Source organism: Microdochium trichocladiopsis (assembly GCF_020744255.1).
Source record: "Microdochium trichocladiopsis strain MPI-CAGE-CH-0230 chromosome Unknown B0I36scaffold_8, whole genome shotgun sequence".
NCBI classification, from domain to species: domain Eukaryota; kingdom Fungi; phylum Ascomycota; class Sordariomycetes; order Xylariales; family Microdochiaceae; genus Microdochium; species Microdochium trichocladiopsis.
In genome coordinates, this window is record NW_025763551.1 from 2,846,734 (window position 1) to 2,867,836 (window position 21,103).

The window sequence follows — 21,103 nt, forward strand, 5'->3', positions numbered from 1 at the left end:
GGCTATTGATAGAGCGGCAGCCCGCAACGCCACCGTCGCAGTGCATATCATCATGTCCAGCCCAAACCTTGTCACTCATCATCAGCACGCAAGCAGCAGAGAAAAATGCCCGTGCGATACCGAGTCACGCAGGCCAGCACGTACGGCGGCGCTTGTATGTATGGACACAGCGTAGACGCAGCGGCGCTGCCAAGACGCATGCCCCTTGTTTAGGTCCGAGCGTGCATATATTGTGTGCATGTGCATGTTTCCCCCTCCCATTGCCTCATCCAGCCGCACAGCAGGCACGCCAGCTTCCGTGGTCCCTTCCTGCCTGACCGGGACAATACTCTTTTGCGACAGGGTGTGCCCGCGTGGGTGTGAGTGTGCGCGTGTTTGTGGTCTGGCTTTGCCAACCAAATCATTTGTAAGCGTTCTCTTTTTCGATTGTGCTTCGGAAGGGTTGGTTGACAGGTGAGACCCGGGGTGAGCACAAAGAACCGTTGAGACACGGGGTTGCTGACTCGACGACTTTTCTAAAGTTGGACAAAAGTCCTGCGAGTATCGGCTGTCATCCTTTTGTGGAGACACCGGCAGCGCTGACTGACTGACTGACTGATTGACTGACCGTTGCGTGCTGTGAGAATGGCCGCAGTCTGCAAGTCTTGCTTGATGCCCGCCAGAGAGAGAGAGAATGCGGCTCGGCGTCTCGAGTGTGCCCGGCCTGCCTATGAACTATTGCGTACCATCACATACACGCATCGCCTGCACGCAGGGTTGGGCTTTCCATGTGGAAGCAAAGTCTGCCGCGATCGCCCAGCCACGAGGCTTGAGACATGGTTCCAGTTTCCGCCCACCCGGACAGTGACTGCAAGCAAGCAAGGCCACTGGTCAAACAACGAATATTGATTCAGCCTCCCCCGCAGCAGGGACGATGGCGCGGTCCGGCAGAGAGTGGGGACGCGACTACTGCACGCATGCATGCACCACGTATGGAAATGCGCAGCAGCTTGCGTGGAGAAAATGAAACTGGCGGTGAAGATGCCTTTTGGTTTCCCGGTCACGACGACTCTTGCAAACGGTGGAGTTGAGTGGCTGGTTGTGCGTGCCCCTGGTTCCTGGTTCCTGGCAGAACACGCTGCTTAGCGTCGGCCGGATCGTCCAAGAACAGGCAAAGTCCGCACCCAGCTCCCCCCATGCTGCTGCTCCTCTCTGCCCGCCTCGCTTGCTGTGGCTGTCGTCTCAACTTGACTCGCATGGATGGCCGCTGCACACAAGAAGCGACGCCCGCGCCGGCGCGCTGAGGCAGGCACTCTGTGCATGCGGCGGTGAGCGCGTTTACATCTGGCCATGGTAAATGCTTGTCCCCGGGCCCGGCCGAGACGGCTGTCAGGCAGGCATATGCTGGCTGGCTGGCCTGCAAGCCTCGCCAGCCTTTGGAGCCTCCAGAGCGCCTTTCAGAAGCAGCTGGGCTCGACCGACGTTCTTGGTCATGGCTGCTGCTGCTGCTCTCAAGCCCCTCACCAAAAAGGCCGCGCTAGCACCTGGCGGGAGTACCCACGACCGAAACGGGAAGACGGGAATGGCGGGAGCCAGCGAGCAAGCTTGTTGATCCTCATTCCTCTCCTCCTCCTCATCCTCCATGTCGGGGAGGAGGTCACGGGCAAAGTCGGTGACAGCGCGCTATGACGCTTTGACAAAGTCCTGGCCATGGCGATGCTCCTCCTCGACATGCTCCCGCCCATGGGAACGTACGTCGATCATTGTGTTTGCTCATGTGTCTTTGCCCCCCCGGCTGGTGCCCACCCACGCGGCGAGATATCCATCCTCGCAGCTGCGATTTGCTCCCAGGGCCATATGCAGCTTGCAGTAGCTGCATATCACTAGACCTCGCGAGGCTTGGTCGCAGGCACGCTGCTCCTCAGATTGATTAGGCTGAGGCGATCGTGCGGTGGATCGTGAGGCTGTGACAACCTGAAAAAATACTGGAGCCGTGCCCATGGGACACTCTCCTCATGACCATGATTCAGTCAATCAGTCAGTCAGTCACTAGACAGATGCACACACACGCATACACACACATTCGCCCAATCATGGTGTGGCTCCCTTTGGAATCATCATTGACCAGCAGACCCCTGCCCTCGTCAACTTGTTCCAGGCTGAGAAGGCTTGCGCCTGGGGTTCCAGGCAAAACCAACATCTCCCCACTTGTGCTGCTCCACGCATGCGGATCTGCGACGACCGATTCTCAAGTAACTGACCTCGAAGCTCAAATCACAATGCGCTGATTCGATCCCAGACCGGCTGCAAAAGTCTGCCGAGCTCCTGAGGTCGGCATGTAGATTTTGCGGCTCAGTCGCAGCAGCACTAATGCAAGCATCATCCACTGTCGAAATCTGGTTTGTACCGATTCACCGCCCCACGGACGGGATCTGTCGCCTTTGTGGGCCATTGTCCAACACTATTTGCCTGGCATTGCAGATTGAAGAAGGGGCCTGGGAGTGGTGCGATGTTAAAAGGCTTGCACGTATTGGCTGATCGCAGCCTGACACCAGGGATGCTATTACAGATTCAGCACAGAGCCCGCTCGTGCGCTGTTGCTCTCCTGCGGGGTTGGGAACACTGCCCGCCAAGCTCAAAAGCCACTCGCTATGCCCTTGGAGAGCCGAACAATGAATCTCCGGAATGTTTGTATAGTCGTGGCAGTGACGTTCTCCTGTGAAATATGGCCAGGGAGCGGCCAATGCAGGAACGGGATATTCGACCGATCACGAAAACCGGATAACCGAGGGGCAGCAGAAGCTGGGAGGGGTTTTTGATGGACTTGGCAGATGGCGTGCATTATGAGGGCGCTAGACCCAGGAACCGGGCGGCCACTAAACTAGGGTCCGAGGTCATGTGGGCAACCAAGGACGGAAGCAATTGTGGGATTCTTCCAACCCATTTCGAGCCGTGGCGTCGTACTGGAAGAACACCACCCACTCCAGGGGTTGCAGCGCAGACGGAGCTGCTGGCAAGATGAATTCGGTGGCAGGCGGCGGGGGGTGGTATCGTTCTTTGAGCAGATCCAACCAACCTCTGGGCAAGTTCCGCATGCCAGATTTACCTCGCATGTCGCACCGCATGAGTTCTTGGTAGCAATGCCCTCCCCCCACGAATTGACTTGGTTTTAGCGCCCATTGTGTCGTGGTCCAAGGGTGTTCCGGTTTTGGGTTGCTCATTTCAAGCAGGCATCTGTACGCTATTTGCAGATAGATAGATCCCGGAGCCGGGATCATGCTTATCTAGGAACTTACTGAGATGGCCGGCTGTGGTAGTCCCGGGACAGATATTGTGGGATAAGGGCACGAATCCACCATGGCGGCGATTGCAGGAGGGGGCAGGATGGCAAGAACATGAGACAGCACCAGCTCGCCCACCTCGTCTGCAGACAAGGAGTTCGTGGGCAGGAAGCATGCCATAATTATCAATAATCATGAGGCACAGCAACTGGATCCGGGGCTTCGATCACTCTCCTTCCCCACTTTGGGCAACCCAAGACCCTCCGTCAGCCCGCCGGCCGGCAGAATGTGTCGGAACAGGAGACCAATGGTGGAGGACCACGACTTTATCTCGAGCTGCACGCATGATGAGGTTGGGACTGCTGCCAGAGGTGTTCGACAGCACAAACTTGCGGTGTCGCGCTCCAGGGAACCTCCCTGCGTTGAGAAGCACACTACTGCTGCTGCTGCTGCTGCCGCCGCCGCCACCAGGTCTGGCTATTGAATTTCGCTCTCGACAGCCCAGGAGCCGCAGAACCGGTCTCGAGGGGCGACTCGGGCCCAGGAGGGTTGCAGCTCGCAGGCTTGGACGGAGGACCTCACCCTTTGGGCGGGCAAGACCATGGCCGAGGGTGTGGTGCGATTGGGCCCGAGGCGGCGCTGGCAGGGCCGCAGCTGTGGGCGTCAGAGGCCGCAGCAGATGTGCAGATGTGCAGATTTGGCCAATGTCGGAGCTGGGACGAGACGGGCAGAGGGTAAGGTACCCCGTCCAGTGCCTGGGCAGAACAGCGCAGCGCAGCGCAGCGCACGAACCGGGCGATCGCGGCTGCAGGCAGTGTGAACACAACGTGGCGTGCCTGCTTGCGAATAGAGCTGTCCTGTGCCTGTCACAGCCATCCGTCAGCCACGCCACGCAGCCAGGGCCGCATCCTCAAACCCTACCTAGTACCTTATGTAGGACTTTCTGTGATGTGTCGATGCCCAAATGGCAGCTGTCTGCTCATGGCTGACAGCCGAGCCTGGGTGCTGCTACAGTTGCAGGAATTGCAGGAGGTGGCTGTTTGGCGAGGAGTCCTCAGCTGCTCCTTCCCATTCGCCGGCCGCCAGCCAGTAGCAGCGCTTGCGTCCCTGGACCATAAGTCGCTGCGTGCACCCACTGCCACATCTCGAAACGACGCCGTCGTGCGGCCTGCCTCCGCCATCCAACGGTCGCCTCGCCTGTGGCTCGTTTGTTTCGCCGTAGCTCCTCACATACACTAAAAGTACGTGCATAGTGCGTGCATCGTCAGCATCGCGATCGGTCGCCCAGACGTGGCTCCACTCAATGCCAGGTTTCCAAGTCTTGTCTCTGCACCAGTGCTGCCGACCCGGAACTTTCTGGCACGACCCTGTCTCCTCGAGTCACAGGAGCATGCGGCCAGCGCCAGGCACCGCCAGGAACCCTTCAGCAGCCCACGAGGGGGGTGGGTCGTCCCGCCTGGGCCCATGCGAGAATGCGACCACGCACGGCCAAGTGTCGCCCTGCACGTTGTCAAGGCTGCCACAAGCTGGCAGGGGCCTGCCCCTCTGCATCCTGGCCCCTGTCGTCGTCTTGGCTTCGCTCGATCCATCATGGCCGCGTGCCGTCAGCAGCCAAAGAAAGGGCCCGCTCCGAGCTCCCAGCTGCCGGGAGCAATGGTCCTGCCCGCTCTTATATGTTAGCCATGGGTGCCGCCCATCCTGTTCCCGGTTCGTCTAGTCACCTCTGGTCACCTCCTCGACGGCCCTTCAAGGTCATCTCTGACCATCAGACGCCTAGGTCCGGGACCCTTCCTGTTCTCGTTCAGCAGATAATGTCCCATAGACCTTTACTCCAACCGCCATCCACCTACCCCGTCAAGCACTCGATCGCGGCTGGACCGTCCCCGGTCTACCTACGTCTTTGTCTGTGACGACGACAACGACGACTACGACAACTAGCGCCCCCATCGCGGTACACGTTGCAGTCTAGCCGTGCAGGTCACACCGGCCAACCTCAAACCGGCGAGATTCCGAGATCATTCTTGGGATATTTCATGGCCACTTGGTGCCATTAACCTCACACCCGCGACTAGAAGGTCCTTGATTGGATCTAGAATCAGCCAACATGTCGGGCGTACAAATTTCAATGGATCAGAACCTGATCATCATCCTCAGCACGGTGATTCCGGGAACTGTCGTCATTGTCGCTGGCCTGACCGCTTTCCTCTGCATCAGGAGAAGAAGGCGTGGGACACTGTTCAACCGCGGCATCACTCCAATCGGTGACGACGAGATAGCAACATGGAAAATCGGCCCGCATAGTGAAAAAGAGGCCCTGCGGCCAAGCATGCCGCCGCATCACACACCAACGCCGTCGACAACTTCTTTCAAATCACCCAGTGTCATCCAGTACACCACGAGCGCACGCCCGTCCTTTGATTTGACCTCGCCTGTGCCGCTGCTCAACAAGAAGATCAGCATTGACCTCCCACAATTTCCTGGCACGGCTGTGCTTGCTCGTGCGCCGAATGCGCGGTCTGGTCTTACGGACGAGACAGTCCCCGGCGACGAGCCTTTCGTCGATACCCTTAAACGCCAGCCCTCCAAGCTCTCCAAACGACAAACCAGTAGCAGAGCCTCACTGGACCAACGTGGCCGGGGCTCTAGGACCAACAGCCTCAAGAACTCCCCAGACCACGGAAAGAGTCTGGATCTGCCCCGCCAGTCTAGTGATGGCTCACGCAAGGGACACTCCAGAATATACTCGACGTCCTCAGTGCCACCCGTCCTGTCGTCAAGCGAGTGTGCTCACTTCTCTGCACTATCTCCGCCCCCTCCGCCTTCAAGAGGTCGGAAGGAAGACATTGGGCGCGCCATTGGCTAAATAGCTCCCCCTTTGCCGACACAGTTAGGGCAGCAGAAAGCTCTTCTCATCTCTTCGATTTTCATACTGCAAGAATAGCTTCAAGAGCACTTGCTTCCTCTTTTACAACCACTTTCATCTTTTTTTCGGGCAGACTGCCTGCGTTATTTAGCAAGTCGACATTGCACCATCTCATTCATCTTTCAAGCATAGCACTTGCACACATAGGGATCACGGCGTCTATTCTCTTTCCGCTCCAGGTCTCGCCAGCTAGGCCATTTGCGCAGAAGCCATGGACCACGTCCGGCTTTGCTCTTTTCTGTTTTCTCACAATTGATGGATATACCCCCGAAGGAACTTCTCTCCTTTTCCTTCATCTTTCCCATTCCCAGTCCCCCCTTATTATCGAAGATGTTAGGAGCTTGTCACAATCACGACGTCTCTTCTCACACTCTTTTCCTTACCCCAAACGGCCATGGCAGCCACACACCATGGAATGGTTTCCGCTGTGGCCATGACCTCTTAGGACGGCGGGACGGACTAGAGATGACACCGTCATGATACAGAGTTTGTGGGGAAACGTTTAATGATCATTCCCTGCAATGAAACGCTTCAGTGGGGGGCAGGACAAAGACAGAGCAGTACATATAGTTATGAAAAGTACCACTACAATACGACTAAACACAATGATAGTTGCTCGAGCACCTCCCCAAATGATATTGTCCTATGATCCTTTCTCCCAGGCTGTCCGCCGTGCAACAAGAGTCATATTGCCTCCTTCTGAAACCTGATCCCGCCTCACCCCAGATGCCCTCGCCACTAACGTTCTCTCTACAATTGCCTGCTGCGGGAATGCGCCATTGCATGTGATTGGGATGCTCGGCGCTATATCTTCGTGCGACGGTGGCTTGCCGCCCTGCACGCGATGATCACACACGAGGCTTGTACCTCCCCTTAGGAAGCTACCCATTGAGAGAGTTTGCAAGTGCCTCTTGGCACACATAAAACAGGAATCTCCGGAGCTTGAGGGGGAGCCCCCCTCCCGCGATAAACTTCTCTCCGAAGCGCGGAAGTTTCTTGTTCATTGATGACATATTGCTTGGTCTGGACAGGACTCTCGGCGTAGTTTCCCGGATCTACTGTGTGTCTCTCCTCTTGGTGTGCTTACAAAGAGCCAGGAGCCGGGATCGGGGGGAGTCGGCTGGTATTTGGGGGAGGAATCTTTGTGGGGGGTTCTGGGCCACTCTCTCGGACGGAGCTTGAACTCGCAAATAGATTATACAACACAACACAACACATTACGGAGTACGTTGGAGCACAATTCTGGGCAGGGACGACGGACCAAGGTTCTTTCCGTCCGGAGGTCCAAAGTCAGCCAAGGAACGGCATCCCAAGGGGGCATGTACTACTACTGTAAGTGCCGCGAGTGTGGGCGGGCCCCCGAGTCATTCCATTCATTGTAAGGAAGGGTGTGGAGAGAGGGTCGGGGCTCAAGGCGATTTGGGGTCTGTGTCTACCTATGGTAGAGAGGCAGCCCGAGAGAGTGTGTGTCGATGAGGAAGAGGAGGACGACGAAATGAGGGTGGGCTGACTCTCGATTGCCGTACCCTGTCTGGGAAGGTACACCTGGGCAAGGTGAAGAAGAAAAGTTCCTCGGAAGACCGGTTCGTGTGGAGTGGACAGAAGTGGAAGTCGAGCCAGGGCCAGGGAGGAAGGTGAGTGGACCGACACACACCTTTTTGAGCAGCAGACAGCCAGCGTGGGATCGCGCGCGCGAAACAAAAAATGAGAAAACCAGGCACAGGGGTGCAGAGAGGTAATTTTGGACGATGACGACTAGGTATGGGGAGACTTCCACAGGTTCTCCCTGAGCTCTGCGGTGGATGTGCCCGGGATGTTTTTTGATCAACAGGGGGCGCGCGGGCGGTCAGAGAGAAGTTAGGGACCGGCGGCCTGCATTCCTTCTGATGTCGACTGGTTGAGCTCGTGCGAGATGGCACTGGGGGGAAAGGGGGCGATTGTACATATTCGAGACATTGATAAAGAGCTGAAGGCAGGCAGGCGTGCGGCAAGGAATCCTGGAAGCGGAGCGTGTTTGTGGAGGAAAGGAGAGACAGGACGACACATGGATGGGGCGGGCCTGTGCCCCACTCTTTGCCGTTGAGCGCTGGCGTGTTTCGGGTTGCTGGCCCACCCTGCCTGGGCCGATGATAAGTGGCTCTCGTCTCGTCATTGCGGGATGGAGCACCGGCCGATCAGGCGTGGGACAGGATTGTTTACGGACGGACAGTGCATTGCAACCTGCCATCTGGCAGATTACCTGCAGTGTCGCATCCCCCTTCTCGTCCTGTCTGGGCCATATGATCTGTGCTATGACTGCCGCCGTTCATAATATGCCTCTTGTCAGATCTTGATTGAATATCCAGGCACGCTGCGACCCTGAATAAATATGTACAACTCCATCTGCAACACCGACTCATGGCCACGGACCAACCCCTTAGATGGATGTGCAGATGGAGGAGGTCATTATGCAGATCCTGCAATGAAATTTGCCGTCCATCTCAAACGCCACGTGCCCTGCTTGTCTGGCAAGGGGCGGCTTATGTCTTGCTCGCGAGGTTTGGTGCACCCGGCAGTCATAGCGACGATGCGTGCGTGCATGCCCGGTGGGTCGGCATCAAAGAAACGTCCGTCCCCATCACCTCCAACACAATTGTGGCATGCGAAGGATATACAAGCTGCTAGAATAACTTGAGCAGTCTCAGCGGCTTCAATCATGATTTGACAATTTCCATCGATTGGCATGCAGCTAATCCCTGAAGTCTGCTGTGGAAATCGTGCGGAAAGCTGTCAAGCTCGATGACCATGGACTGGCCGCATCTTGTCATTAGCTCTAAAGCACCAACACAATAGTCGAGCCGACATGAGCGGTGCCTATTGATTCTGGGCAGGACTTTGAAGCACGATGGCTGGCTGCACACCATCAGTGTAACAGGTAATGGACAATGCTTTTTTTGAGCCAGCCTCGGAAAAATCTCCTTCAACTTATCGACACTGAGCAGAGTAGCTCGCTTAGGTAAGCGAACCTCACCAATTCGCAGGAACCAATTTACGCGTCAAAGCGCCCGTGGACGCGACTGTGGGGCTGTCCAACGTCGATGCATCGCAATTCGGCCAGCGCAGCTTCGCCGTCGACTCCAAACCCGCGGTTTTCGAGCAAGAGACAGCACTGCTCAACAAGACACCTCGCTTCTGCGGCAGACACCTTGCGGATCATGTCCCGGTAGCACCAACACCCACGGCTGCGCGCACAAAGAACCGATCCCATACCCCGCGGCACAAGACAGCAACTGAGGACCCGTGGCCCGTCCGAACGCACATTCCCGCCTCAGATTAGCATTTTCGCCCGTCATCCACCATGCCTCCCCGGAAGAGTGACGCCGCGCGGCGCAGTGATGTGTCAACGGCGACGTTTGCCCTGATTGACGAACCAGCGCCGGCGACACCCAACGGCAGTTTTGTTGCCGCGAATTCGAAAGCGACGACCACGAGCCACAAGAAGCAGGCCCAGCAGCCTGCCGCATCGGAATCGAATACCGAGAGTCGCACCGATGCGCCCGCAGACAAGGAGAAGAGCGCCTCAAGAGAAAGCGGTGCGGTGACAGTCGAGGTGTGTGTGTGTGTGTGTGTGCGCGCGCGCGCGCCTGCAATTGCGCAGTGTTGCGAGCCGGACGGCGAGGGGTCCGGCGACGTCCAAGGGGATGAATGGCTAACCACACAAGCAGGATCTCGCCCTCCCGAAATCCATCATTACGCGGTTATCGAAAGGCGTGCTCCCTTCCAACACGCAAATACAAGCCAATGCGATCCTCGCGATGAGCAAAAGTGCAACCATTTTCATCAACTACCTTGCCGACGCGTACGTGGCCCCGTCCCCCGGATCATCTCTGGCATCGTCGAAAGAGAGAAAGAAACAAAGGTGCTGACTGTATGATATCAAGTGCCAACGACCATACCATTGGCAATGGGAAGAAGACGATCATGCCTGCGGACGTGTTTGCCGCGCTGGAGGACACCGAGTTTGGCTTTTTCCGGGAGCGGTTAGAGGCAGAATACGCAAGTAAGTTTTTTGTTATTCTCATCTTCAGTCACGCGATCGGAAGGCGGGATAATTAATGTGGCGGTTTGGCCAGAATTCAATGAGACGCAGACCAGCAAGCGCAACACGTACCGGCAAAAACTGGCAGCCAAGAAGGCCGGCACTTCTGGCACGGGTACCGGGGACTCGCAGGACCCGGATGCTTCGACCGTGTCTGCCGCGGCTGATGCAGATACCTCTGGCGTACCCCGATCCAAGAAGCACAAGCCCAATGGTCCCGACGACTCGCAGATGGACGTCGATCAGGATGCCACTGAGGAGTTCCACGACGCCACAGACGCAGAGTCGGAGCCCGACAAGGGAGAGGACGATGACGAGGATGACGAGGAGGAGGAGGAGGAGGAGGAGGAGGATGCCGCGGAGGAAGACGAGGATGATGACGATGATGACGAGCAAGAAATGCACGATGCTCTAGAAGAGAGGGAGCCAGAGGACGAGCAGGACGAGGCGTTGGATGACGGCGCAGAGAGCGAATAATCCCCAGTACCAATGAAGGAACACCACAAACGCGAACATGCGGAAAGACGCGGCTCGGACTAGCACATAGACTCATCATGCAGGCACATTCCAGGACACCACAGAGTTTGCTAGTCAAAAGCTCTCCACACAACGTTGCCATGCCTCCATGCCGATATTCAGGGCCATGCACGTCGGTGAGCTGGTCCGTTGAGACACCGAGCAGTTGACTGACGAATAGCTAGACTTGTTTCTAGTCATGACCACCCTGGGCCAAGGACAAACGCCATGGCTGCGCCTGTCCGCTACCTGTGCGTCCTTGACTTGCTTGAAGGTACGGATGATAGGCCGCACTCGTCCCACGGTGGTCACTGGAGGACTCGAAGGTCCCGAGGCGTTTGCACAATGGACTTTGGTGTATATCCATTTTGCCCGAGCATGAGGTCTGCCCTGAGCAAGCGGTTCGGGCGGATAGATAGGGCCTTGGTGATTGCGTCTTAGTCAATATTTCGAGGCGTGTGTAATTTCATGGCCTCGAAACAGTCAAGTTATAGCAGAGGTCTCGGACCTTGGCAACCAAGCCCAGCTATCCGCTGGTGGGATATAATGGCATGGCTCCCGCTGCAAGGACCTCTCTCGTCACTGCAGCGCCTCACGATGTCATGCCCAGAAGCCGCTGGAGACCATGTCCTGCGAAGGGTCAATATTATGAGTGTGGTCGGCTGTTGCTGCTCCACCGCTATAGCCGGTAGTGACCCTGCGATGAACTTGCTGTAGACAAGCTCACAATATGTGGCGATGCCCAAGCAGTTATCTCTCAGTTCATGCGAAAGACACCGACCGTTTTGGGGACCTGGAGGTATGGTATAGAGGTGCTTGATCCAGCTGCTTGATCTCCGGCACGGCTCAACGGAGCATTTCTTGCGCTTCTGTGGCCGGGGGGGCCCGTTCGGCAGTCTTCCGCTGCATGTCATGTCGGGGCGTGCCCATCAAAACCGCTTCCTCACTGCAGTTGCTTGCCTCCTCCTGCCTGCAGGGGAACCCGGCCTCATGCTTTGTCGATGGACATCTCATCCAGGATAAATACCCTCCACGTCGTCCGGAGATTAAGCAAAGCCGCGCTCCTTACCTGAGTTCCCCTCGCACGCGGGTTTGCCCTATCTATTCATACTGTTGTATATCAAATCATCGACTGGCTGCCGCCGGGCTAAGAAGATCCTTGCGCGCCTCGTATGGTCGGTTTTGCTGCTCTTTTCTGTCCATTTGGCTTAGACTCGGACTGTGAACCCTCGTTGGGCCTCCTGATGTTAATTGAGCTGTGTTACCCAACGGCTCGTGGGAATCAACCTGGATCGTCTGATTCTCACCAGTCGGGCATGCCTGATGGACTTGTGCGCGTCGGGCCAGTGGTGACAGGCCGCTGGGCTACGGAACTGCAATGTCTTTGATTGTCGTGGGGTGCGAGATGTATAGGTCGGTGGGTTGGTTGGTGGTGCTGCGGGTCTGAGCCATCTTTGCATGTGCCATTCATGTCTTCCATGGATATATAGGTTACTGACGACGCGGGCGAGACTGGCCTTGCTGGGACGGCTGAAGAGTGCTTCTGCGGACGTGTTTGCTCATCGCTTGACTCGACTGGTATGGCCCGCACATGCTCGCCTGGCGTAGGAACCGGTACTTTTAGAACATGCCGCTCATGCATGGCGGGGAGGTACGGCACGCTCCATTCTCTTGTGGTCCGCTGTGTCGCCTCGCGGGTGGTGTTGGCGGTTTTCCTTGATGTTGCTGTTGGGGTGGCAGATGTTCGCAAAAGTCTGCGATGAACAGCGGCGCATGTCGACAGTGAGGTCCCGAACGCCAACCCAGGTCATCTGAGCAGTCTTTCCAGACCTTTTGATCGGCTACGAATGAAAGCGCGAAAGACATGCGTGGACGGCGCGCTATGTGGCAAGACGCATTCACGCGTGGACTGAGTGAAAAATACACATCCTATGTGGTTTGAAGGTAGTTAGATTTGCGGTTCTGTCTAATGCTCTCTAGTGGTCCTTGTCCAAAGGCTCTCGTGAGACTCGTGATCACGCCGATAGGATGAAACCCATTTGCGCCATATCATGATAGAAGCCAAGGGCCCCCCTCCGAGAAAAGAAGGAAACAACACAACTAATCTACCATGCAAAACCCCCTTTTTTTTGTCAGTGCCCATTTGTCTTGTCAGTCAGAAGCTGCTGCCGCTCAGGTTTTCCATCGAAGATGGGGAAACGGGCAGTGTTCTGACTGTAAGCTGTTGAGACACATTGTCTCAAAAGGGCCCCAAATAGAAAATTTCTGTCAAGATGTTCCAACAGGAGTGTGTGTACATGAATATGCTGAAGTCTGTGAGTGAGATCTCGATCGACAGATCAAGATTCGTTTGACAGTCAAGCCTCAACCTACAAAAATGCCATGCTTCCTAGTCCGAAATCAAATGACCTGGTCGTCGTCGATGCTATGCGGTAGACCAGGGACGGGATGGCAGCGGTGATGATACAACAATAGTAGTACAGAATCTCAGAAAACACGCCCAAGGACGACCCCAAGATGTATGCTGTGTGATACTCCAAACGTCATGCGAACAGCAGGATTGCACCGAGAGTCAAGGCTATATCCTAGCAGTCCAAGGGTGAAGCCTCGGTGTCTAGCATGGTTGTTATGCATTTCCAATGAAGACGATGGGGGCATACTTCTTGTTTGCACTCAAGCCGAGAAGACGACCTCGTCGAAAGAATCCCAGACGGCATCAACAAGAGTCATCTCAAGCTGAGGGTTCAGCTCGAGCCAGAACTTGTACAACTTGCGAAGCTGGGCCTTGTCAACTACATCAGCAGCAAGGGAGTGCTTGTGGTCGTTGTGGTAGAAGCCGAGAAGAAGGATAGCCACAGTGGTGGCATCATACTCTCCAGCCAGCTGGGATGCGAAGGATGCATCCAGGATGTGCGGAAAGTAGGTGAAAGCCACGACGATGTGGAACACCACGGCTGTTCCGTCAATGACGATGCTCTGGAGGTTGCTGGAGGGAAGATTTCATGATCAGTATGCAGCTTAGGGGACGATGTCGGACTTGTGACAAAACCATCTGACGGAAGGGAAATTGGGAAGCAGGCTCAATTGTTCTCAATGACAATCACTTACGCAGTGTTGACAACCTTGTCAGATGGCAGAGTGTAGCCGGCGAAGAACTGGCCGTTCAAGGCAACGAAGTCCTCGAAGTACAGCGGATTCGCGGGAGCATCGACACTGGCAGCCTTGATGGCGGCCATGTCCACCGCAGAGATCTGGGCGGTGACGAAGTGTGAGCATAGACAACATACCAGGGATTTGTCGAGCCAGGGAGGATAATGAAACGCAGCCGGACTTACCTCGATTGCGCCAGGACCGTTGGCACCGGGAACAGCGTGGGTAGTGAGAAGACGCTGAGCCACAGCTGCTATACGTGGTTAGTATCAGTACATTCTATAGCAGCAACTAGGGGAGTGGTTAAAGGTCTCTCGATGGGTAGAGAGCTAGGTTAAACTCACTGGGTCGGATGTTCGCATACGAACCCGTAGTCTCATCAAGGACATTGATGATAGAGCCTCGGGGAAGCGAAAAGCTTCCAAGGCCACGAGAGGCATTCTGGCAATACTCCTGCATGCGGATAGTCGAAGCGGTCTCGCCATTGGTGCCAGGGACCGTGATACGAGTGTTGGGAGTGATCACCAGCATCAAAAGGCTGTTGCCGTTCATGCGGACTTCGGGGCGGCCAGGATTGGCGGGCTCAGTGTCCACAAAAGGGTCTTCGAGAGCAGGAGTCTCGGCCGGCTTGGGAACGCCAGAAGTAGGGATAGGCATGTTGAATGCAGTCTGTTGAGTCTGCTGAGTACAAAAGTTAGGACGTGTCGCACTCTGCGGGTGTGGTCACGTTTGATCCAAGTGTTCTCAGCACCAGAGCTGATCGTGTGGGAGAATCTCACGATGTGAGGTGCACCGTGTTACAAAGGAGGGGTAATCGTTTGAGAATTCTTCACACCACCAAAGGTCGAGTGAGGGAAATGTGAGGCAGCAGAAAATGATCCCAAAAGCGCTGGGAATGCAGAAATATAGGCTACAGCATTGCCAGAGTAGACAAGCGGACGTGAAAAATGATCTCGTGAATGGGGTGGATGGCTGTGTTGTTGCATGTGGAGTGACACATAGTCACAACCAGATGAGGAAATACAGCCAATACCAACAAACCCGCCCGTCTAAGGAGATTGAGAACGATGCCAGGCTTCTTGGGAAGGAAAGAACATTGCTTAACACGAGAGAATAAGGCAACTCACTGCTTGATAGATGTGAATCTGTGCCTGGTTACACGAGCCGTTCGGGGGCAGTGGCGACGATCTTGTGGTCGACAAGGATGGAAAGCGACGTTGAGTTCGCTTTGATACTTGTCAATGAAGTCCGTGGCTTGTCACAATGGTGTAAACAATCCTTGGGCGTGGTTACGCGGATGCGGGCAGATGATGGTGATGAGGTCGTGCTGACTTGCGAGTGCGAGAACAAGAACGGTGTAACGATACCGATCGCTTGAGATGCTTGAAGGGATTTCTGTGAAGCTTCTCGTGTGGAAAGGATCCAGAAACAAAGACTGTATGAACGTGTCTGTTGTTGTGATGTGATGAGGAGGGAGGGGTGGCTGGACCCGATGTGGGTACTGCTTTATACGTACCAGGTGCTGCGGAGTGATTGTACAGCAGAAGGGAGAGCAGAAGAGGCTGGCAGGGCCCAGGGCGAATAAGAAGTCTGGTTGTTCGGTGATCCGGGCAGAATTTAACACAATCACACGGCGAGTGAGTGCTCAGCGCTCGCCGGGTTGGGCAGAGCGTAGTGGTGTGGGCCCTCCAGACCTCGCTCACCGTGGCAACCTCGTTCCAAGCAGAACAGTGTGCTGGACTGATTCAAGAATGCTTTGCAGTGGACCAGGGCCGACTGTCTATGACCGCCAGAGGCTAGCCTGTCCCGTCTGGAGGAGGTGCGAGAACTCTTGCCCAGCTATATGCCTGACATGAGACTCGGTCGACTGTTGATGTATCACTTGCAAAGCCCGAACGCATTCTTGAAGATGTACTGGATCACGTAGAATAGTGTGCCCAGGATTCTGTCCTTTGCTTTTGTCTAGCCTCCGCAACTGCCTTTGCTGAGGACAAGTGGCACCCATGATGACTGGGCACTTCAGCTGGAAAGCGGCGGACACGTGCTCCGGACGACAATCTATGGAGTCTATGCAGTGCGAGAAGGACAAGAAACAGACCATCAGTATGTGATGAATCCTGCTGCTACGACCAAGTATTGAGATTCCCTCGTCGGTAAGAGTAGCACGCAAAGCGGTCCGATATGCGGATCAATGAGTCGAAGGTCCGCCTCTGTCGAATGATTGGCACAATACAGTCTCACGATACCAACATGACCCTTCACACGCGTCCTCCCTTTGAGTGGCCCTCGTGTTGACGCGGACCGAATGCCAAATGGACGCGTCCATGTCAACTTGTGGTGTCCCCTAAGCGAGCTCGTGGCGGCGTTGCTACGGCAAGAAGGCGTCAGTGGCTGGCAGCGGCACGCGACGATCGTCACTGGCAGCCAGATGGCACTTGCCGGCCACTTTCCGGGCGTAAGGGACTTACCTCAGGATGTCCGTGGATTTCAACATGGTTCGAAGTTACGGGCTCGTCGTGCGTGGTCAAGCTTGCGTGTCTCGCTATTTCAAAATGCCTCGATTCAGCTACTGCATGTCTACACAGCCCTTGCTAAGATATGAAGGTGCATTCCAAGAATGTCAATGACTTAGTTCACATTGCCGTAAACTTGATCTTGTGTTCTCGTACATGAAACATCGCCTGACCACAACTATAGCTATCCGGAAGTGGCAGGTAGTCAGATTCCAATGCGATCCAGGTCAAAAGCATTCCATTCTCGACTATTTCTCGACTATCAGAGCCCCATGATGCGTCGAGGCTGACTGACTCAATGGGCTTTGTGGTTTACACAGTGTCGCTCGCTGCAACAACAGCATTTTCCTCCCTATCTCTTCGTGTTGGATACCTTCGACAGGACCAGCCGGTCGGTATGAATAATCATACCGCCTCATTCGATTTGCTTTCGTTCAAGTGATGACCGAAGGGTCTTATTTGTTGTCAATTGGTACAGCTCAATCAACTGCCTAGCGGCCCGAGCGCGCTCCTGATTATGTAGCAATGAAAGCGTATTCCAGTGGCCATGTGCTTGGTACTGCCTCAGATCGGCGCGATCAGCTTCGGGAGCGGCTAAAGTATGATACAGATTGCCAGCTCCCTCGCTCGCTCGGGCGAAACATGCCCTCTCTTGGTGTGTTGTGGCCTTAGCTTCTGGGGAACTCGACAAAGACCATCCCAAGTGTCCCTGGACTTGCTGGTGCTCGGAGGTTTCGACCTCAAATGTCCCTGGGCTACGTCGCTGAAGCTCGGAGTGTTCGATCGCAAGATTGATGGTGCTTCGCGGTTGCACGGCATGGTGGAAACGGCTGCGTGGCTCTGCGGGTGCGGACAGGACTCTTCGAGTGCTTGCTTGCGGAGGTGAGTCGAGAATCAGTCTATCGGATCTATGATCTGCGGATAAAGGGTCACAGGGTCCAGAACCCACGGCCGTCGGCCCAATAGCGGTGTGGTTGTTCAGACGTTGTGTTTGCAGATGTAGACTTGTGAGCAAAGTGTTGGCTCGAGCGTGGCCCGGAGCGAGTCTGCCTCAAGGACCGCTGCAGCTCAAATGGGCGCCGTGCAGACGGCTGGGCACACTCACGTCAACTTCATCACACGCATACACCATTATTTCCGCTCAAATATCAACCCATTCCTGACAGTATGGCACCCCTACCTCATGATGGCAGCCTGCTCCAGCTCGCGCAAAGCTACGACAACCAGAACCCTCAACTGAACGCTGTCGATCGAAGCCTTTGTCACCTCGAGACGACGTCTTTCATCCAAGGACGGCGCTTCTGCCAGCGAGTCGTACACGCGATTTTAAATCACCAAGTCAATATAAGATATCCCGCTCGACTCCCCGCATGTTCGGTGTCCAGCCCAGACGTCCGCAATCTAGTGCATGCTCTCATCAAACACAGTGGCTCTACGAAGTCCTCCGCAAACGCTCACATGACTTCTGGGCGTAGTCGAGCACGAGACAGCACCATGCCCGCCCAGACTGTATACCATAGCAAGCCCACGCCATCGAGCCATGATCGTTGTGATCTTGGGACGTCTCAACTTTCCACAACTTCACAAGCCCCGCTGTGGTGCATAGCAAAAGCGTGTATAAAGGCAAGCACTGTATCGAAAGAACAAAGCGTTTGTAGGCCAGAACGGAATGGCAATTATCACAAGTAGGAGGACCAAGAACAGCGCGAAGACGGCGCGGCTGAGGAGACCGACACCAAACGACTGTCGGCGAGCTCACCGAGGAAAGACACCACGACACCGTGGGGACCACAACACGATTCTGCACGCATTCTTGATCGGCAGATACAATCCAAACGCCATTCCACAGAACATGTAGTCCTCACCAAGGATGCTGCGTAATACCAAACAAGAGGAATATGCTTTGTCCCTTTTTGACAGGTCTCGCCATGGTCTTGCAGATGAGACAACTATAAAAGACGGCTCAACGAACCCAAACGTCTGTTACCCACACATTCCACAATAGAATCCCTCACTTCACGCACTGGCTGCCAGGAGCCTAGTTTCAACAACCGCGGCGCAGGTCTCTCGGCATTGTGGCGCTTTTCGGCCTGACAGAATCTCCCCCGAAGCTTGTTTCGGAGTATCTGTTCGTCTGGCAGGGACATGCAGCTTCGGTCACTGTGACCGCCAGTCACTACTGTGGGCCTCCAGTATGGTGCTCTACGTCTAATTATTCCAACCTATAGACGGTATGGTCAACGGTGTAGACCCAGGGCACCTATGCACGATACAAAGATGGGACTCGCCTTGACAAATTCACCACCAACGGACACCGACATCATCTGCAGTGAGTAGTAGCGACAAGCCTATGCGCTTGGACCAAAGCTATCCCTGGCTGGCAATGGCACGAAACTGTCACCCCTCGGCAGCCACTGACTTCAAGACGCATCTACACGGCGTGGTGCATGGAAAAAGACCGTCAATGAACCTATGTCACTTATCTCTTCTCAGTTTCCGTGTGGTGCAGGGCCCCCGGTCGGACTTGTCCAAAGGTGTGTGCGTCGTGCTGCTCCAATAAATCGAGTGGCCACCCGCAATGGGAAGGCTCTGTTTGTAATGTTTGTCTGTTTGTCTTTATCTTTTTTCCTTCTCTAATGTGCCGACGGTTTTATGGTAGTATAATACCTAAAGTCACGTGCATGTGACGCTGCTGGCAAACAATTATTTGGGGGTGCTTTCATCAGCAGCAAGATTGCCAGAGTTAGGCGCGCACATGCAAAACGTCTTGGCGGGCGACGAAGTCGAATCGGGGGAACGTGAGGTAAATGTATGGCTTATGGACAGTCCGATAGAAAGCAGGAAGCGTACATAGATGCCCCAGCATCATCATAGGTATAAACCCATCGCTCCCATTGCCTGCTCCATTGCCTGCTTCAGCGTGTCACCAAGCTCATGCTTTGAAGTCCTTCCGTCCACTTTGTAGGGCTACCCTTGGTACCATAGCACCAGCTGTGTCACACTACTTGCTCTGCGCTTCTTCTCCATCATTCCTACTCCCTATGGAATCTACTTCTGAGCAATCAGCACCGCCCTAAAGTGGAGCTCGCCCTTCTCCAGCTTGTCCATCGCCTCCGCGACACCCTTCTCCGTCAGGGGGAACGTCTGGGTGACGGGTTTCACATCATGCAGCGCGGCAAACTCGAGCATGTCCTTGTGGACGTGGCGCGGCGCGACGACAGAGCCCTGGATCGTCATGCCCTTGGTCAGGAGGGGCATGTAGGGGACCTCAAAGTTGCCGTCGGCGATGGACAGCGGGTGGATGGAGGCGCACGGCGCCATGATGGGCATGATCTGCTCCCAGTTGGGCTGCGCCGAAGTCGTCACCAGCAGCCTGTCCAGGGGCTGCAAGACCTTGAGCTGCTTCTTGCCCTTTGTCGCGACGAACTCGCTCGCGCCGAGCTGCATGGCCTCGGCCCTCTTGGACTCGGTGCCCGACAGGACGACCACGCGGCAGCCCATCTTGGAGGCGAACTTGATGGCCAGGTGCCCTAGCCCGCCGACGCCCATGACGCCGACGGTCTCGGTCGCCTGGGTGTTGTATGCCCGCAGGGCGTTGAAGACGGTCGCGCCGCCGCACTGCAAGGGCGCGGCCTGCTCGTCGCTCAGGGCGTCGGGGATCTCGAAGAGGAAGGCCTTGCGCCAGATGGCGTGGGATGCAAAGCTGCCCTGGTCGAGATCCGCCTCGGCGTACATGGCGCGCTGCGGGCAGTAGATCTCGTCGCCTCGAAGGCAAGGCTGACAATGGCCGCACGAGTCGTGCGTGTAGCCCCAGCCGACGCGCTGGCCGGGCTTGAGGACCTTGCAGGTCGGTCCGACTTTCTCCACGACGCCTATGCCTTCGTGGCCCAGAACCATGTCTGAGGTTTTCTGTTTGAGTGGGTTGTGAGCAATTTGGATTGCAATGTCTGGAGCGGAAGAGGAGGAGATCTGCTCACGAAGTGGATGTCAGTGTAGCAGACACCGGAGGCTGTGATCTTGACAAGGACCTGGTCGCCCTCGAGCTTGTCGGGCTTGGTGATGGTGGATTTCTGGATCTTGCCAGACTTATGGCCCTTGTATGCCGTGAAGGTGACCATATTGATAGTGCTACACTGCGTAGTGCTACGGAAGGGGATTACTGTCGTGGATGCGGACACGGAAGAGTTCAGACCAGGGCTCCGAGTGATACAAGTACGCTGGTGTTTTTTTGTCGTTGTATTCCGGTCTGTGGTGTTTTACTCACATCGACCAGGTCCAGCATTTTGGAGGTGCGTTGAGACTTTATATGCCGTCGTCCGCATTTTCCAAGAGGCACACCTTCTGCTTCGCCTAGCAAGCACAGACTGTGCTATCACGAGCCAATCTGCCCGACTGCGGCCACACCACCATGACGTTGGACACACGCGCGCCCTGCATCACCCAGAAACCAGTGACGATCCGGCAGAGCCGCTGTGCACCAGATCATGCAGCCAGAAGCCCATGAAGATGCCCATCTCCAAGCCGGCGCGCGGCTGGCCCATAGAAGCTGTCACGGACCACATGATATCGGGAGACCCGACTAACAACCTCCGGGCCGGACCGCGGATCTGCGCGTGCAGGGAGGGCTTTCCGGTGTGGGATGCATGGAGCTTGTTTGATTCCG

General features: G+C 55.6%; 6 protein-coding genes across 6 annotated transcripts; 3 read left to right on the top strand and 3 right to left on the bottom strand.

Annotated features, from left to right (window-relative positions):
* The first annotated feature begins 5,267 nt into the window (after positions 1-5,267).
* On the top strand, positions 5,268-6,281 carry B0I36DRAFT_160183 (uncharacterized protein). Its single transcript, XM_046148647.1, has one exon. It carries the CDS (start codon positions 5,365-5,367, stop codon positions 6,121-6,123), a length of 759 nt encoding a protein of 252 aa, XP_046009791.1. The 5' UTR covers positions 5,268-5,364; the 3' UTR covers positions 6,124-6,281.
* Positions 6,282-6,807: 526 nt separating this feature from the next.
* Positions 6,808-8,079, bottom strand: B0I36DRAFT_330934 (uncharacterized protein). Its single transcript, XM_046154906.1, has one exon. The coding sequence runs from the start codon at positions 7,103-7,105 to the stop codon at positions 6,827-6,829; it is 279 nt and encodes a 92-aa protein (XP_046009792.1). The 5' UTR covers positions 7,106-8,079; the 3' UTR covers positions 6,808-6,826.
* A 1,441-nt stretch (positions 8,080-9,520) lies between these two features.
* Positions 9,521-10,738, top strand: B0I36DRAFT_366121 (histone-fold-containing protein; the record flags this gene model as incomplete). The annotated part of the gene is made up of 4 exons (XM_046159241.1): positions 9,521-9,772; positions 9,888-10,021; positions 10,104-10,222; positions 10,296-10,738. The coding sequence occupies 4 exons, from the start codon at positions 9,521-9,523 to the stop codon at positions 10,736-10,738; spliced, it is 948 nt and encodes a 315-aa protein (XP_046009793.1).
* A 2,712-nt stretch (positions 10,739-13,450) lies between these two features.
* On the bottom strand, positions 13,451-14,584 carry B0I36DRAFT_352415 (uncharacterized protein; the record flags this gene model as incomplete). Its single annotated transcript, XM_046157106.1, has 4 exons — positions 13,451-13,763; positions 13,886-14,028; positions 14,113-14,180; positions 14,272-14,584. The coding sequence occupies 4 exons, from the start codon at positions 14,582-14,584 to the stop codon at positions 13,451-13,453; spliced, it is 837 nt and encodes a 278-aa protein (XP_046009794.1).
* A 2,457-nt stretch (positions 14,585-17,041) lies between these two features.
* Positions 17,042-17,680, top strand: B0I36DRAFT_352416 (uncharacterized protein; the record flags this gene model as incomplete). The annotated part of the gene is made up of 2 exons (XM_046157107.1): positions 17,042-17,322; positions 17,458-17,680. The coding sequence occupies 2 exons, from the start codon at positions 17,042-17,044 to the stop codon at positions 17,678-17,680; spliced, it is 504 nt and encodes a 167-aa protein (XP_046009795.1).
* Positions 17,681-19,488: 1,808 nt separating this feature from the next.
* On the bottom strand, positions 19,489-20,558 carry B0I36DRAFT_376294 (chaperonin 10-like protein; the record flags this gene model as incomplete). Its single annotated transcript, XM_046160440.1, has 2 exons — positions 19,489-20,349; positions 20,418-20,558. The coding sequence occupies 2 exons, from the start codon at positions 20,556-20,558 to the stop codon at positions 19,489-19,491; spliced, it is 1,002 nt and encodes a 333-aa protein (XP_046009796.1).
* Between the last annotated feature and the right edge of the window lie 545 nt (positions 20,559-21,103).